This window comes from Rhinatrema bivittatum, chromosome 5 (assembly GCF_901001135.1).
Source record: "Rhinatrema bivittatum chromosome 5, aRhiBiv1.1, whole genome shotgun sequence".
In the NCBI taxonomy this organism is placed as follows: Eukaryota; Metazoa; Chordata; class Amphibia; order Gymnophiona; family Rhinatrematidae; genus Rhinatrema; species Rhinatrema bivittatum.
The window spans coordinates 333,991,065-334,006,045 of record NC_042619.1 but is presented as its reverse complement, the minus strand read 5'-3'; the positions used below and the strand labels follow the sequence as shown (position 1 = coordinate 334,006,045).

The window sequence follows — 14,981 nt, the reverse complement described above, 5'->3', positions numbered from 1 at the left end:
CACAGCCTTCTCCATAAAGAAGTGTGTCTTCATATTTTCTTTGAGCATCCCTTCTTCCCATCTTCATCTCAGGACACTTTGTCCAAGAATTTCTTTTCTATGGAAAATTGCCCCTTCCTATATTCTATTGAAGCTTGCTATCATAGACCCACTTTCTCTCCTTCTCTCCAGTGAGTTCATTGACCTTAAGCCTTAGCAGCTGGTACTTACTGGTAAATGTTGGTGATGTAGATATTCTTCTCAAGGCCAAGGATTTTACTGAGATTCATATCTGGGGGAAGGTTACCAGGACCATCAATAAACTGGCAAAAAAAAAAAGTACAAAAAAAGTATGAAGATGGTATAGTAGATACATACAGTTTCTATGGCAGAGCTTTCCAAAGTGTGTGTCGGGACACATTAGTGTGTCGCCTGTAGTGTGGAGGTGTGTCGCCCGGTCCACAGGGCCGGCGGAAGCAGGGAACTATAGCAGGAAGATCGGCGGGCAGTGGTGGAGCTTACATCACCACGGCCCGAAGAAAAGGGTCACGTTCACTCCTCCTCCTTCCTGCCTGTGCAGCCCTGGAAGAAAAACGTTGCCGGAGCCGCGTGGGCAGGAAGGAGAAGGAGCATCTGCTGCATACAGAAGAGCAGCATTAATGGGCCGTTGCGGATCCCACGTCGCGACGGCCCGAGAAGGAGGAAACCCGATAGCAGGGCCGCTGCGGATCCCACGTCGCGGCAGCCCGAGAAGAGGAGGAAACCTGATAGCAGGGCCGCTGCAGATCCCATGTCACGGCCAGGGAAGATCAGGGCCTCTGAAGAGCCCATCCTTCGGCAACCCGTGCAAAGGGACAGCATGTGCCAGTGAGAGCCTGTGCTTGAGCAAGAGAGCATGTAGGAGTGAGAGAGCCTGTGTGTGTGAGAGTGAGACAGCATGTGCACGAGAGAGACAGTATGTATGTATGTATGAGAGAGAGGCATGTGAGAGTGAGAGCTGTGGATGTGTGAGATTGCATGTGAGTGAGAGCCTGTGTGTGTGAGAATGTGTGAGATAGCGTGTGAGAATGAGAACCTGATTGTGTGTTTGAGGGAAGACAGATGGAGAGAAAAGAAATAGAAAAAAAGACCCTGTAAAAGGAATTGGCAAAAAAACAAGAAAGGAAAGGTGGAAAAAAAAGCCCGTGACCAACCGATTAGAAAACTAAGATCAGACAGCAAAGGTAAAAAAAAAAATTACTTTTTAGTGATTGGCACATGTAATCTTTGGGAATGTGCAAGAGTAGCACTTTCTCTATGCCGACCTCACAATGTACGAGATCAGCATGGAGGAAGTAGAAGCCTGCAAATATTTATTATGAGATAGGTTGTGTTGTGAAACATTTTATTTATGTATATATTTAAGGAAACATACATAAATTGTTGAAATACATTTTGTTCGTTTAACCTTTAACTTCTGGTTTGCTGGTAGACTGAATTACTGTGTCACGAAATTATGTTTGTCTAAAAAGTGTGTCACCAACATGAAAAGTTTGGAAAGCTCTGTTCTATGGTTTGCTCCTGCTTTGCATAATGAGAACAATACTCAGTTTGCATCCTCACTTATCCCAAGATAATTGTGGCTCAGTTATACATGCTGCAATCACAAGCTGGCTGGACTGTTGCAATGTATTTTATGTGAATGTAAAGAAATCTCAACTGCACAGATGGGGATATATTCAAAACAGCGTTCCTTGAATTCTCCTTGGTATGACATTTTTATGACCATCTCTGTAGGCTTTGCATTGGTTCCTTGTACGTTTTAAAATCCAGAATTAAGATTTTAGTGTCTGTTTCAAATCACTGAATTGATTGGGATCTCATTACTTAATGAGTAATTTGATTATGTTCCAAAAATAAATCATTCCTTTCAAGACTTATTTTTTGGGTGGTTCCAACCCCAAAAGGGATTAGAAACTCAGAACCCCCCCCGCCCCCCTCTTATCTGAGACTGAACTTATGGATGTTGAGAACGGGGGTGTTCGTGTGCTCAAGGGCCTCAGCCCGACCCAGACCTTCCGGACCGAGCTAAGGGTGACGGTGGCTCCGCGTGGCTGAACAATCTACCCTCTGCCAGGCCGGCAAGCTCCCATGGCCAACATCCGAGGATGATGGAAGTTGAATGGTCCTCCGACCATTCCGGGCCCTTTCGGACCTGCTGCGAGCAGCATGGAGCAGCAGGCCTGGCCTGAGGTTGAGGGCAGACGGACCTTGAGACGTAGACATGAAGATTGATGCAACGGCATCACATGGCACAAAGACTTGGGTTGATGCGACAGCATCACATGGCACGAAGACACTTGGGCTGAAGACATGACACCAGGACTATGAATACGTGACACCAGGATCGATGCAGACGGCATCGCAGACGAGACACTTGGGATCGATGCGGACGGCATCGCAGACGAGACACTTGGGATCGATGCGGACGGCATCGCAGACGAGACACTTGGGATCGATGCGGACGGCATCGCAGACGAGGCACTTGGGATCGATGCGGACGGCATCGCAGACGAGGCACTTGGGATCGATGTGGACGGCATCGCAGACGAAGACTCTTGACATCCACAAAGGCAACGCAAGGCATGGACATTGGCACTGTTTCTCAGGGCGCCCTACTCAGGCCACCCGCAGGACTGAGTAGAGGACCACCCTGTCCCAGTACGCGCCCTACACAGCCCCAGAGGCTGGTCACGGACCACAACGGGAGCGGGACAGCACAGGAACACACAACCAGGACTTGACGGCTCAGGAGCACAGGACAACCGTCCACCAGCAGGCTAGTCCACTCAGGAGTACTGCATCTGAGGGACCCCCGGCCTACCGGACCAGAAGGCTCAAGAGCGTAGAAGGCGAGACGTAGGAAGGAACATCACGGAAGGCAGGAACACCAGGACGTAGAGGATCAAGACACCTGGACGAGGACCTCAGGCACGAAGACATAACATGGCGTGACGGGAAGACAGCACGATGAGGAGCTCCACGAGACAAGAAGACCTTACACAGGCTCAGGCAGGCAGGAGCCTCCAGAGCGAAGACTCCACGACGGTGCAAAGCCAGGAACAACTGACGGAGCAGCCCTTTATAGAGCTGGTACAGGAAACAGTCACCAAGGTGGGGCCAAGACACTTCCTGTGTCTAGCCCTTTAAATTGTAAAGGAAGACGCGGCCGCATGCCTAGGGAGAGTGCAGGAACTGTGCAGGACCGCGGACAGCGGCCTGCACCGACGGCTCCACGCGAAGACGTCAGAGAAGCAGGGCAGGGCCCTGACGTCGGCAGTGGCTCCAGCCGCTGCGGGGGCCCCGGGGGCGGCTCCAGCCGCTATTCCGACCCGGGGCTGCGGCCTAAACGCCGCGAAGAAGGAGATGACGTCGGCGGCACTCCCAGCCGCGCCGGGGGTGGCAGAAGACTCGCGGCTCCGGCCGCGATGGAGTGGGGACTCCGGGGCAGTCTCTGGGCCGCGTGGGCAGACCAACGGCGGCATCCTGCCGCGTCGGCTGAAGACAACGTGGTGAGTCAGTGAGCCTGCTCGCGAGGAAACCCGTGGGCAGAGTTCATAACAGTACCCCCTCCTGAAAGACCCCTTCCTCAAGCCTCCTGAGCATGTTATAAAATCGGGCATATATTTGTGCGCGCCGGGTTGCACGCACAAATGTACGCCACGCGCGTAGGTTTTAAAATCTGCCCCATGATTTTTTCCCTTTCCATAAATATTTCTAAAGTTTATTAATTGAAAGTGTTTCTTGTCAGGACAAATAGGTAGGAAATAAATTTAAAGCAAAAATCCACTCAGCCAATAGGATCATTCTAAAGAGCAATATTTTCCCCACTAGTGAAAAAGGGAATGCAGTCCAGTTATTTAAAGGTGTTCTGTTAAAGTCAACAGTTTTTATATAATGGATTTCTGAATTAGACCAGTATCTCTTGTTATGACAACCCTGAAATATTTAAAAGAATTCCCTACCCTTTTAAGAGAGAACGGGTCAATCCATTTATGACAGATGAAATCACCAGTAGGCATAGCCTCAGACTTGCCTAAATTCAACTTGAGATCTGATAAGCCTCCATGTATATTAAATTCATGAAGAACTTTGCATAATGAGGTCATAAGTTCTGTAATATGAATAAGAATGTCATCCACAAAGTTTGCAGTTTTAAAGGAAGATGCTCCAAGAGGAACACCTAGGATCCCAGTCTGATTTTTTATAACTCGAAGAAATGGGTCTATGGATAATAAAAATAATAAGGGAGGGCATATTTGTCACATGCCTCTCTGTAAGTGGATCTCATCTGAAAATACCCCACTAACTAAAATAAAGGCCATAGGATCTTGGTACAAAACAATCACTTTAAGAAAAAGCCCATGAAAGCCATAATTATTTAAAGATTCAAATAGAAATTACCAGCTCACTCTGTTAAACGCCTTTTCTGCATCAAAGCTCATCAAGAGATTTCCTGTTCCTTATTTTAGATTGCTCAATGGAAGTAATAAGTTTGCGCATATTTAATACTGCTTGTCTACCTTTAACAAACCCTATTTGGCCCTCAAGTATTAAGATGGGCAAAAACTGAGATAGCCTCTCTGCCATGATTTTTACCAGTAGCTTAATATCAAAATTTATTAACGAGATAGGTCTAGGTCTATATGAGTCAGGTCTCACAGAATCATGCCTTGTCTTTGAGATGACAGTTATAATCACTTTATTAATTCCATATGGAAATTTTCTTTATCAGTCAATAACTTATAAAATTCACTAGAAAATTCATCAGCCTGTAGTATTGCTTTATACAGCTTTTCTAATCCAATGGGTTAATTTAAAAATTGAATCAGCTGTGTAGACCTGCGGACGATAGTGTCCTTAACTGCTGCCACATTAGAAGATTTTGATTTTTACAGATCTGTTCTAGTATTGATGAAAAATGACTGCAATTTCTTTATTGGAAATGACTATCTTTCCAGAGTTAGCTTTCATGGTCAATACATATTTAGGATCCAGCCAAAATTTAATAATTCTTGCTAACAAACAGCCTGGCTTATTACCATACTCAAGAAATCTATATTTGTAGTATATTAGTCTTTTTTTATACATTAATATATTAATCTATTTAAATAAATGTGGGTAGCAATCATTTTCATCTTATTCTCAGGAGAGGGATGTAACCCAAACTTTGTCAATTTTAAGTTGTTTTTATAAGCATAAAATGTATTTGGAAAATTCTCTTTTTATTTATAACATACACTCCAATACTCTCCTTTACACAGCCTTAGCAGTTTCACAGAACAAGGTGTGATTGTACTGAAGTTGTTAATTATTTTGTGTGAAATCTTTCCATTCAAAATATTTGATCTTTATAAAGCTGGTAAGGGATTCTCCATTAGCCCCTTGAAATGATTTCTCAGAATCCTTCCAGATCTAGGCAGACCATAGAGGGCCAATCACAACATCTGAAACCTTAGAAAAAGAGCCTGTGAGATCAATAAATAGTCTGGTCTTGATTGATCATCATGGGCTCTGCAGGACATGTGTGTAATCTTTATCCATAGGATGGAAGTATCTCCAAGAATCATGCACACAAGTCCAGAGATCTACAGAAAAATGAATGGACTTAAGGCTTCTCTTCTGATTGTCACTAGTTTGTGGATTCCTATTCAAGGCAGAATCATTAAAATCACTGTCTAATATCAGAGAAGCAATCTCATAAGAAAGCAATAATTGTACTAAGGACTGAAAGAAACTATGGGATAATTTTCTTTTTTTTTTTCATTTTTTATTTTCCAATTTTCAACATTTACAAAGTAAAACTTTGCTTGAAATACAAGAGATTTACATTAATAACCTTACAGAAGAAACTGATATCCAACATCTAATTATGTCATTAGAAAAATTGCATTATGTAAATCTCTAAACTTTCATAGGAAATAAGGAGAGGAATGAAAAACAAGGAGAACATTAAGAAAACAAAAGTTATAATTAAGAAGGGCTGACAGAACACTAGGCACAATTTTTAGATCCCACCTTATGAATGTGGCTGCTGCATACGAGCATCCAAGAAGGCTCGTAGTTGTTCAGGGCTGAAGAATATATAGGTATTCTCTGAAAGTTTTATCACGCACTTACAGGGGTAGCGCAAATTGTAGCTAGCCCCTAGTGCCAAAACCTCAGGCCTCATTACTAAGAAATGTTTCCTACGTATTTGCGTGGTTTTTGCAAGGTCAGGAAATATATGAACCACTCCCCCTAGGAACTGAACATTCATATTTTTGAAATAATTCTTCATGATTAAACTTAATTCATATTCAGCATAGAAAGTGACAAATAAAGAAGACCTCTCAATAATTTCAACATCTGAGTTTTCAAGAAAGTTGGATCGATTCAAAATGTCTATCCCTGTTACATTAGAAACTACTATATTAGAGGCACTTCTTTGTGGCAGGAAGAATATTTTCTTTACTGGGGGAATATTCTCTGGAGGCAATTTAAGGATTTCTTGTAAATATTTCTTAAAAGTTTGTAATGGTAACTCACCCATTACCTTAGGAAAGTTAAGGAGTTTTAGATTCAGTTGCCTAAGATAGTTTTCAACAGATTCAAGTCTTCTCAAAGTGGAAGTCCTTTCTTTTATCGTAATAGCACTTAAGTCCTGTAGTTTCCTCACATCTTCAGTTACCTTTTGTGTAGCTTGAGCTTGATCCATTTTTTCCTGTCGATGGGATTGTTTGATTACCTCCATTCTTGCAGAAACTGCCTCCAGCTTTCTCTCCTGTTCTTTGGAGTTCGTCGCCATACCAGCAATCAGGTCCCATAGGGCGTCTAAGGTTACAACCACCGGTTTCACTAATCCTGGGGGAGAGCTTAAACAAGCTCCATGCTCCATGGCATTTCTGCCTTCCTCAGCTCTTACCGAGGTGCCAGCTTCCCTTTTCTCCACCTCTCTCTCCAGGGTCGCGGTCCGAGCAGGGGCTGCCCCCCCCCCCCCACCTCTGCTCCGACGCCGGCAGCTCCTCCTGACTGAGCATGCCCAGTGAGGTCCTCCACCGGCAGCTCAGCAGCTACGGCGTTCAGCAGAGTGGAAGCTTCTGGCAGAGATCTGGGATCCGGAGGTGTCAATGATAACTCCCCAGGTGAGTATGGGGCTCCCCTCCCCATTTCTCCAGCAGGGCTCGACGTCCTCAATCCCAGTGTTGGGGTCGCAAACTCCGATATTAAGGGATAATTTTCAAAGGAGTTATGCACGCAAATGTTACATACTATTGTAGCAATTTTCAAAAGTCATTTACTCAAGTAAAGTGCACTTTTGCGAGTAAATCCTATGGACTATTCAATGGTCTATATTGTAGCAATTTTCAAAAGTCCACATACTCAAATGTGCATTTACTTGAGTAAAACCCAGTTTTACTCGAGTAAATGCTTTTTAAAATCAGGCCCTTTGGGTATAATTGTTTGGAATATATACATTACACAAAACCAGCAGATAACCATAAAGTGTCCATTCCATAATTAGGTACTGTCTTCCGAGTCCTTTGTTTTGAAAGGAATTGTTTTCCCTACCACTATGGCTACCAATATGGCTTTCCCCAGTGGAAGCATAAAACATTTCACCCATCCATTGATGTTTTAACTTAACGGCTCTAGGCCATTTAACTTTGTTTCTTGAAGCATCACCACATTCATTTTGTATCTATTCAAATATTGCAGAATTTTAAAATGTTTAACAACAAATCTAATACCAGACACATTCCAAGTGGCACATTGTACTGCACTAGACAGAATAATCTATCCAGAATAGATAGCTGCCAAAACTTCCAATGATATCAGTAAATCCCTTACAGGCCTTCTATCCTTGATCTCCTTCCAGGCAGAAAGGAAAAATCATGAAGATATTGAGAAAGTTCGAGAAAAGAACAAAGACACATGCTGGAAAGTAGTCATTCCTTCCCTTATTACCCTCATTGTTAACCCATCTATAATCAAACCTACTAGAATCCCCAATGCTCCTAGACCCAACTAAATCTAATTCATCCACAACTCATCACAGTAGCAGTTACTAGACGTACATTAGTGAGGCCTCCCTTCCCTTTAGAGCTTTAAAGCTGCTCAGAATATGGAGACATTACTGATCTCATTCTTCCGGAGAGGATTTAACAGTGGGCAGGAATTCTTTCTAGTACTCCTAGATTTAACAGCAGCTTTTCATCCTATTGATCACTCCTTGTTGTTAAAACATCTAAAGCAGATAGAAATTGGCAATGTGGTATATAAATGGGTCCTTTCTCTTAGAACACATACAAATAATTGTCATAAATGGTGTGATATCTTCACCATTTTCTTTAAAGACTGGTGTCCTACAAGGCTCTGCCTTATTGGAAACCCTCTTTAATATATACAGTGCTTTAATATATACAATTTTATCTAAACTCAATGCTGGTTTCCAACTGTTCCGTTTTTTATCCCTTTTAAGAATTCTTTTGATGATGCAATCAGAAGAGATTCCGTTTGCCTATCCACATTGAAAATTTGGCTAACGATCATGTTAATGCTGAATATGGGAAAACCAGAAATCGCAAGATTTCCATCTCCTGACATTTCCAATTCAGTGAGTATTGATGGTATGCCTATTACTATTGCTAAACAAGTAAGCAATCTTGGCATGACTATGGACACAAAATTGTCACTACGGCCACACATATACAGATTGCGCCCTTATATAGATGATGCAGACATAAAATAGTATTGCACACATTGGTCATCCCTTCTTTTGATTACTGCAATGCATTATATGTAGGTCTCCCATAATCTACCCTACACGCCATGCAATTGGTACAGAATGCAGCAGCATGTATAATTGCTGCAACCCCAATCCATTAATGTATCTTCCCCATTTTAATCAAACTTCATTGGCTACATATAGAATAGCGAATAAAATTCAAAATCTTGCTATTAGACTTCAAGGGTATGAATAGACCAGCTTTTAATGCATTGCCTAAACTATATCAACCTACAAGAAGTTTAAGATCAGTCTTAGAGCTTGATTATGCATCCTTTTATTCAAGCAGATAAGATTAGTCAAATTTCGTGGGCAACTTTTCTGTCTTCAGAATAGCCTGCCAGGAAACATCAAGGGTGAAATTTCCTAAAATTTAGGAAAAGGATCAAAGAGCACTTCTTTCAGATGGCTTTTAATATATTATTTTATCTATGATATTAATGATTCAAAGACTGTTTATTGACCAACATGTTCAGATGTATCAAAATCCCCAGAGTGATTTTGCCACACTATCTGCTACTTTTAACACTAAGAAGCGTGTGTTTTTATTTTATTTGTTGCCTTTTATGGAATCTTATGTTTTAATGTCGTGTTTTATTTGATATTTCATGAATGTTTTTATTGTAAACCACATAGTAAAATTGATAAGTGTTCTAGAAATTTTAAAATAAATAAAATAAATTAATAAATTATCTAAGGCCTAACCCTCAGTAATGCTTTATCAAATATGTAGAAGTTTAGGAGTTCACTTATAAAGAATGCTTAAACATCTATTAATAGTTCTAAAAGAAATGGATTCTAAGGCAACAGATAGGCAAGCAGATGATAAAAATAAATAGGAGACATCAAGGAATAATCTATCCACCAGAAGCTAAATACAAATATAAACAAAAATATGAAATTCACAATAAGTGTGATAAAAATGATTCCAAGTTTGAAGCATGAAAAAAATCCTGACTTCTGTTTCTCTTTAAGTCTATCAGTAAAAGACAGTATACAAAACAAAAGCAGCCTTGGAAGACCATTTGTCATGTAAAATCAACACAAACCAATTCAGAGTAGTCCTTCTCATAGAAGGATGAACCTTTCTCATAAGAAGGCACTGAAAATACTTTACAGGATGTTTAAAAAAAAACAAAAAAACAAAAAAATAAAAACAAAAGGTAGACAGTGAAAGTACATTGTGGAGCAAAAAAAGTGGAATCAACAGTATGCAGCTTTCCCTGGCATGCATCCAGATACCAAAGCACAGCAAACACATTGAAGTTAGGCTTCTTATAGCAGCCCAAAATCCAAAAACCAAAATTATGATTTTAGGTCACACTATTCCATATAATATTCCTCTACACATACAAATCATTGGCCAACTTATTTCCACTGCAAAGTCTGCTCGTAAACTTGGCATTCAACTGGACTCCACTCTGCTTATAAACGATCATGTAAAGTTTATCATATGCTCCTCTTTCTACAAACTATCAGGCCAATACTGTAAGAATCGCAGGAGAGCGGGCGCTCCGTGTTGAGCGCCCGCTCTCCTGACGCGAGTCCAGCCACTTCTCCTGTGCGAGTGATCCTATATTTAAATGAGGGGGTCACACTAATAAGGAGGCGCTAGGGACAATAGCGTGTCCCTAGCACCTCCTTATTAGTGTAGATGTGGCTGTCAGCGGGTTCTGACAACCGATGCTCTATTTTACAGGCACCGGTTTCCGAACACAGTAACAGCCGTGGGTTAGGAAAACAGACACCAGTAAAATTAAACGGACACCAGTAAAATTAAAAAAACTAGCCCAAGGAGAATACCCGGATGACCTTAAAACAGCTTCTATTAAACCTCTCTTGAAGAAACCCAACCTGGACACTAATGAGCTCTCCAACTTCCGACCCATATCCAATCTCCCGCTGCTAGCAAAACTCACCGAGAAGGTGGTGAACACACAGCTTTCGGACTACCTGGAGGAACACAAAATCCTATACCCCTCCCAGTATGGCTTCCGCAAGTCTTCCAGTATCGAAACCCTCCTCATCTCGCTAACAGACCACATCCTCATGGGCCTGGATAAAGGGATTTCATTCCTGCTAGTTCTCTTAGACATCTCCGCGGCGTTTGACACCGTGAACCATAGCATCCTCCTCAATCGTCTCTCAGACATTGGATTATCTGGACACGCCTTCCAATGGTTCAGCTCATTCCTCAATAATAGAAGCTCCAAGATCACTATCAATAACAAAGAATCTCCTAACTTCGAATCTACTCTAGGTGTTCCCCAAGGCTCCTCTCTATCCCCCACCCTCTTCAATATCTACCTACTGCCTCTTTGCCAGCTCCTCACAAACCTTAACCTAATCCACTACTTATATGCTGACGACGTTCAGATCCTGATCCCAATAAAAGAATCCCTTCCAAAAACGCTTTCCTTCTGGGAGAACTGCCTTAAGTCCATCAACCAGTTACTCACCAGCCTGAACCTGGTCCTCAATGCAGCCAAAACAGAAATCCTCCTCATCTCCACCGACCATTCTTCCAACAATGATCAGACAACCTCTATTCCTCAGACCACTCAAGTTAGAGATTTAGGAGTCACCATTGATAACCATTTGAACCTAAAAAAATCTATCAACAATATTACGAAGGATTGTTTCTTCAAGCTCCAAGTCATGAAAAGACTCAAACCCCTCCTCCATCTCCAGGACTTCAGAACTGACCTTCAGTCAACAATATTCTCCAAAACTGACTACTGTAACACTCTCCTCTTAGGACTCTCGATCTCTGCCACTAGACCACTACAGATGCTCCAGAACTCAGCAGCCAGGATATTAACCAACACCAACCGGAGAACTCATATCACTCCTATACTTAGAAACCTACACTGGCTACCTATTAAATACAGAATTTTGCACAAAGCACTCACCATTATCCACAAATCCATACACAACCAACTACCTTTAGACCTTCAGTTCCCACTCAAACTATACACATCTGCAAGACCCATCAGAGCGGCACACAAAGGAACCCTTCAAGTTCCCCCAATTAAATCCTCTCGTCTAACCTCCTCGAAAGAACGGGCATTTAAATGGCCCGGCAGCGTCTGACATCATCTGGCCCCATCATCTGGAACAACCTGCCGACTGATCTATAAGTTCTTATGCTCCAGTTTTTTCTGTCCTTTATTTCCTGACTACTCTAGCCCCCAAGTTCTTTCTCCCTGTTATTTGTAACTGCGCTTCAGCCTTCCTGTTATATGGTTTTGTTCAGTTAACCCCTAAGTTCGATGTAAACTGGGCTGATATGAAGCTTGTCAGGAAGTTCGGTATAGAAAAATGTTAAATAAATAAATAAAATAAAAATTGAGTGTCCATTTTTCTAACCACTGACCGGCGGGCAGATTTTTATTTTTTATTTTTGGTTCCTCCAACTTAATATTGGTAGGATATTAAGACAGAGGGTGTACAGAAAAGCAGTATTTTCTGCTTGGCCACACATTTTACTTTCAGTATCCTGGGGACTAACTAATAGCCTCATCAACATACATTTGCATGTGATGAGTGCTATTAGTTTTCAGTGGGGTTGGCCGCACGTTTTTGATGTAGTAAACCCCTTACTGTATAAGGAGTAATAGATAGGGATGTGAATCGTTTTTTGACGATTTAAAAAAATCGTCGATATTTTTTAAATCGTCAAAAATCGTTAGAGTGCGCGATACAATACAAATTCCCCCGATTTATAGTCAATAATCGTTAAATCGGGCACGGGAATTATTTGGGGGGAGGGCGGGAAAACCGGCACACCAAAACAACCCCTAAACCCACCCCGACCCTTTAAAACCAATCCCTTACCCTCCCCCACCCTCCCGAACCCCCCCAAAATGTTAAATTAACTGGTGGTCCAGTGGGTGGGGGGGGGTGTCCCGGCGTGATCTCCCGCTCTCAGGCCATCGGTGCCATTTTGGCTGCCACTAATATAAATGGTGCCGATGGCCCGATAAAAAAAAAACCCACCCGACCCTTTAAACTGACCCCCTTAGCCTCCCTCACCCTCCCGACCTCCCCCCAAAACCTTTTAAAATTACCTGGTGGTCCAGGCGGGGCACGGAGAGCGATCTCCTACTCTCGGGCCATCGGCTGCCACTCATAAAGATGGCGCCGATGGCCCTTTGCCCTTACCATGTGACAGGGTATCCATGCCATTGGCTGGGCCTGTCACATGGTAAGGGCAAAGGTCCAGTGACAGGGGCCGGCCAATGGCACGGATACCCTGTCACATGGTAAGGGCAAAGGGCCATCGGCGCCATTTTTATTTTAGCGCAGCTGATGGCCTGGGAACGGGAGATCGTTCCCCGCAGCCCCCCTGGACCACCAGGTATGTGTAAAAAGTTTTGGGGGGGGGGGGGTTGGGAGAGTGGGGGAGGAAAGGGGGTAATTTTAAAGGGTCGGGGTGGGTTTTTTTTTATCGGCGCGGGCCTCACTAAAAAAAATTAGTGATGTGAATTGGAATCGGAACCGATCCCAATTCACATCTCTAATGATCAGATTCCCCCCCCCCCCCCCTCCCAGCCGAACCCGATCATTAAAATGATCGGGCACACGATTCACATCCCTAGTAATAGACGCACATCGAAAATGCTAAACCCCTTCTGTATAAGGGGTAATAGATGCACGTCAAAAATGCGTGGCCAATTGAGTGGTTAGAGCAGTGGGCTGCAAACAAGGGAAGCCAGAGTTCAATTCCTATTGCCATTCCTTGTGACCTTGGGCAAGTCATTTCACCCCCCATTGCCTTTCCCCTGCCCTGGCCCTCGGTGATTTCACCTGCACCGGGACATGGGGGTGGGGTGGGGGCGCCATTTCATCCTTTGCCTCAGGCAGCAGATTGCCTTGAGCCACTCGTGCTCACAGCTCATGGGACCTCTGGCAGGCTTTTTTTTTTTTTTTTAAAACAGAGCCACATTTGTGGCTCTCAACTTTACTAGGAGCTGGGGAGCTTAGGCCGATTAAAGAGCATCTCCAGAATTTCAGGTGCAGATGTCTCAAGGCCTCCAGCAACTGCTGGAAACCAGTATGGGGCAAAGCACCTGCATTGTTTCAAGTGCTCCTGTTGCGTCCGTCGGCCTCAGTCGGCTTTGACCTTTGTGCCTCACCTTTTTCTCTGCTCTCCCCGCTAGCCTTGGGAAGATGGCTACCACCGCGTCTGCAAGCCGCATTCTCCGGCGTCCCCAGAACGGCGATGGCAAAGCCTCACGCCATGTTTCTCCTAGGGCCTCCTAGGGTGCACGCATGCACACCACCCAAGTCTTTATCCACGTCATGGTGGGAACCTTGGGGGCGTCCCCCTCGAGTGACGTCTCGCCATCCAGGTATTTAGCCTACACTTGTTTGCTAGCTCGTTGAGTTAACAAGGATTGGACTTGTCCGGTCTAAGCTACTCTGCCGCTTCCGTGCTGCCGCTGGAAGCCTCTCTGCCCTTCGGGGTATTCTCTAACCTGGGTACCCGCTCCTCGGAGGCCCTTTGCTTTATTTCGGGTGCCTTACTAGGATCAGGTACTCGCTTCTTGAGGGCCTGCTCTCCCTGCATCCTTGCCTGTTACCATCAACTTCTGCCTGGTAGAATGATCAACCTTACAGCTACCATCTAGTGAGTAATCTCATTCTCAGTCTGTCTCATCTACAGCTCTGCCGTGCTGGGAAACCTACACCTGGATATTCCTATACCATCTTGGTGAGACGGGTTCCCTCTGCCGAGGGTCCCTGGACTGCTACCTCTGAATCACCTCACTACTGCCACCTCTGGTATACATCAGCCGTACAATAAAAGACTGTGTTTGTGCGTCCTGAGTCTAGCCCAGTACTGTGGCTCCCCACAGGGCTCCTCCCCGTAGGCGTGGTCATCTGCCACAGTACCCAAGAATCCACTCAAACACCTCGAAACCATAACAGCTGCCCCCACCAGCGACAGCATTCACCCACCAGCCCCGCTGATGTTGCATTTCAAGTCCCACTTTCTCCCTCCCCCAGGCAGCCAAGGTGTCTGCTGCATGGAGCTGCCAGTGCAGCATTTGAAGCATGCCATGCCCACCAGAAGCACTTGCTGGTAGGCTCCCTGGCCCCAAACTAAAGCAGAAGTGCAGAGCGAGGAAGCCTCAGTAAGCACGCTACTGAAGAAGAGAGAAGCCTGGAGCCACCACCACTAGGAAGGATG

At 44.0% G+C, this 14,981-nt stretch overlaps 1 protein-coding gene across 1 annotated transcript in view; it reads right to left on the bottom strand.

Annotated features, from left to right (window-relative positions):
- Positions 1-14,981, bottom strand: part of PROM2 (prominin 2) — a 281,934-nt gene that overhangs the window by 241,301 nt on the left and 25,652 nt on the right. Inside the window, exon 3 of the mRNA XM_029604437.1 lies at positions 211-302. Coding sequence (XP_029460297.1) covers positions 211-302 — 92 coding nt within the window. The remainder of the gene's footprint in view (positions 1-210; positions 303-14,981) is intronic.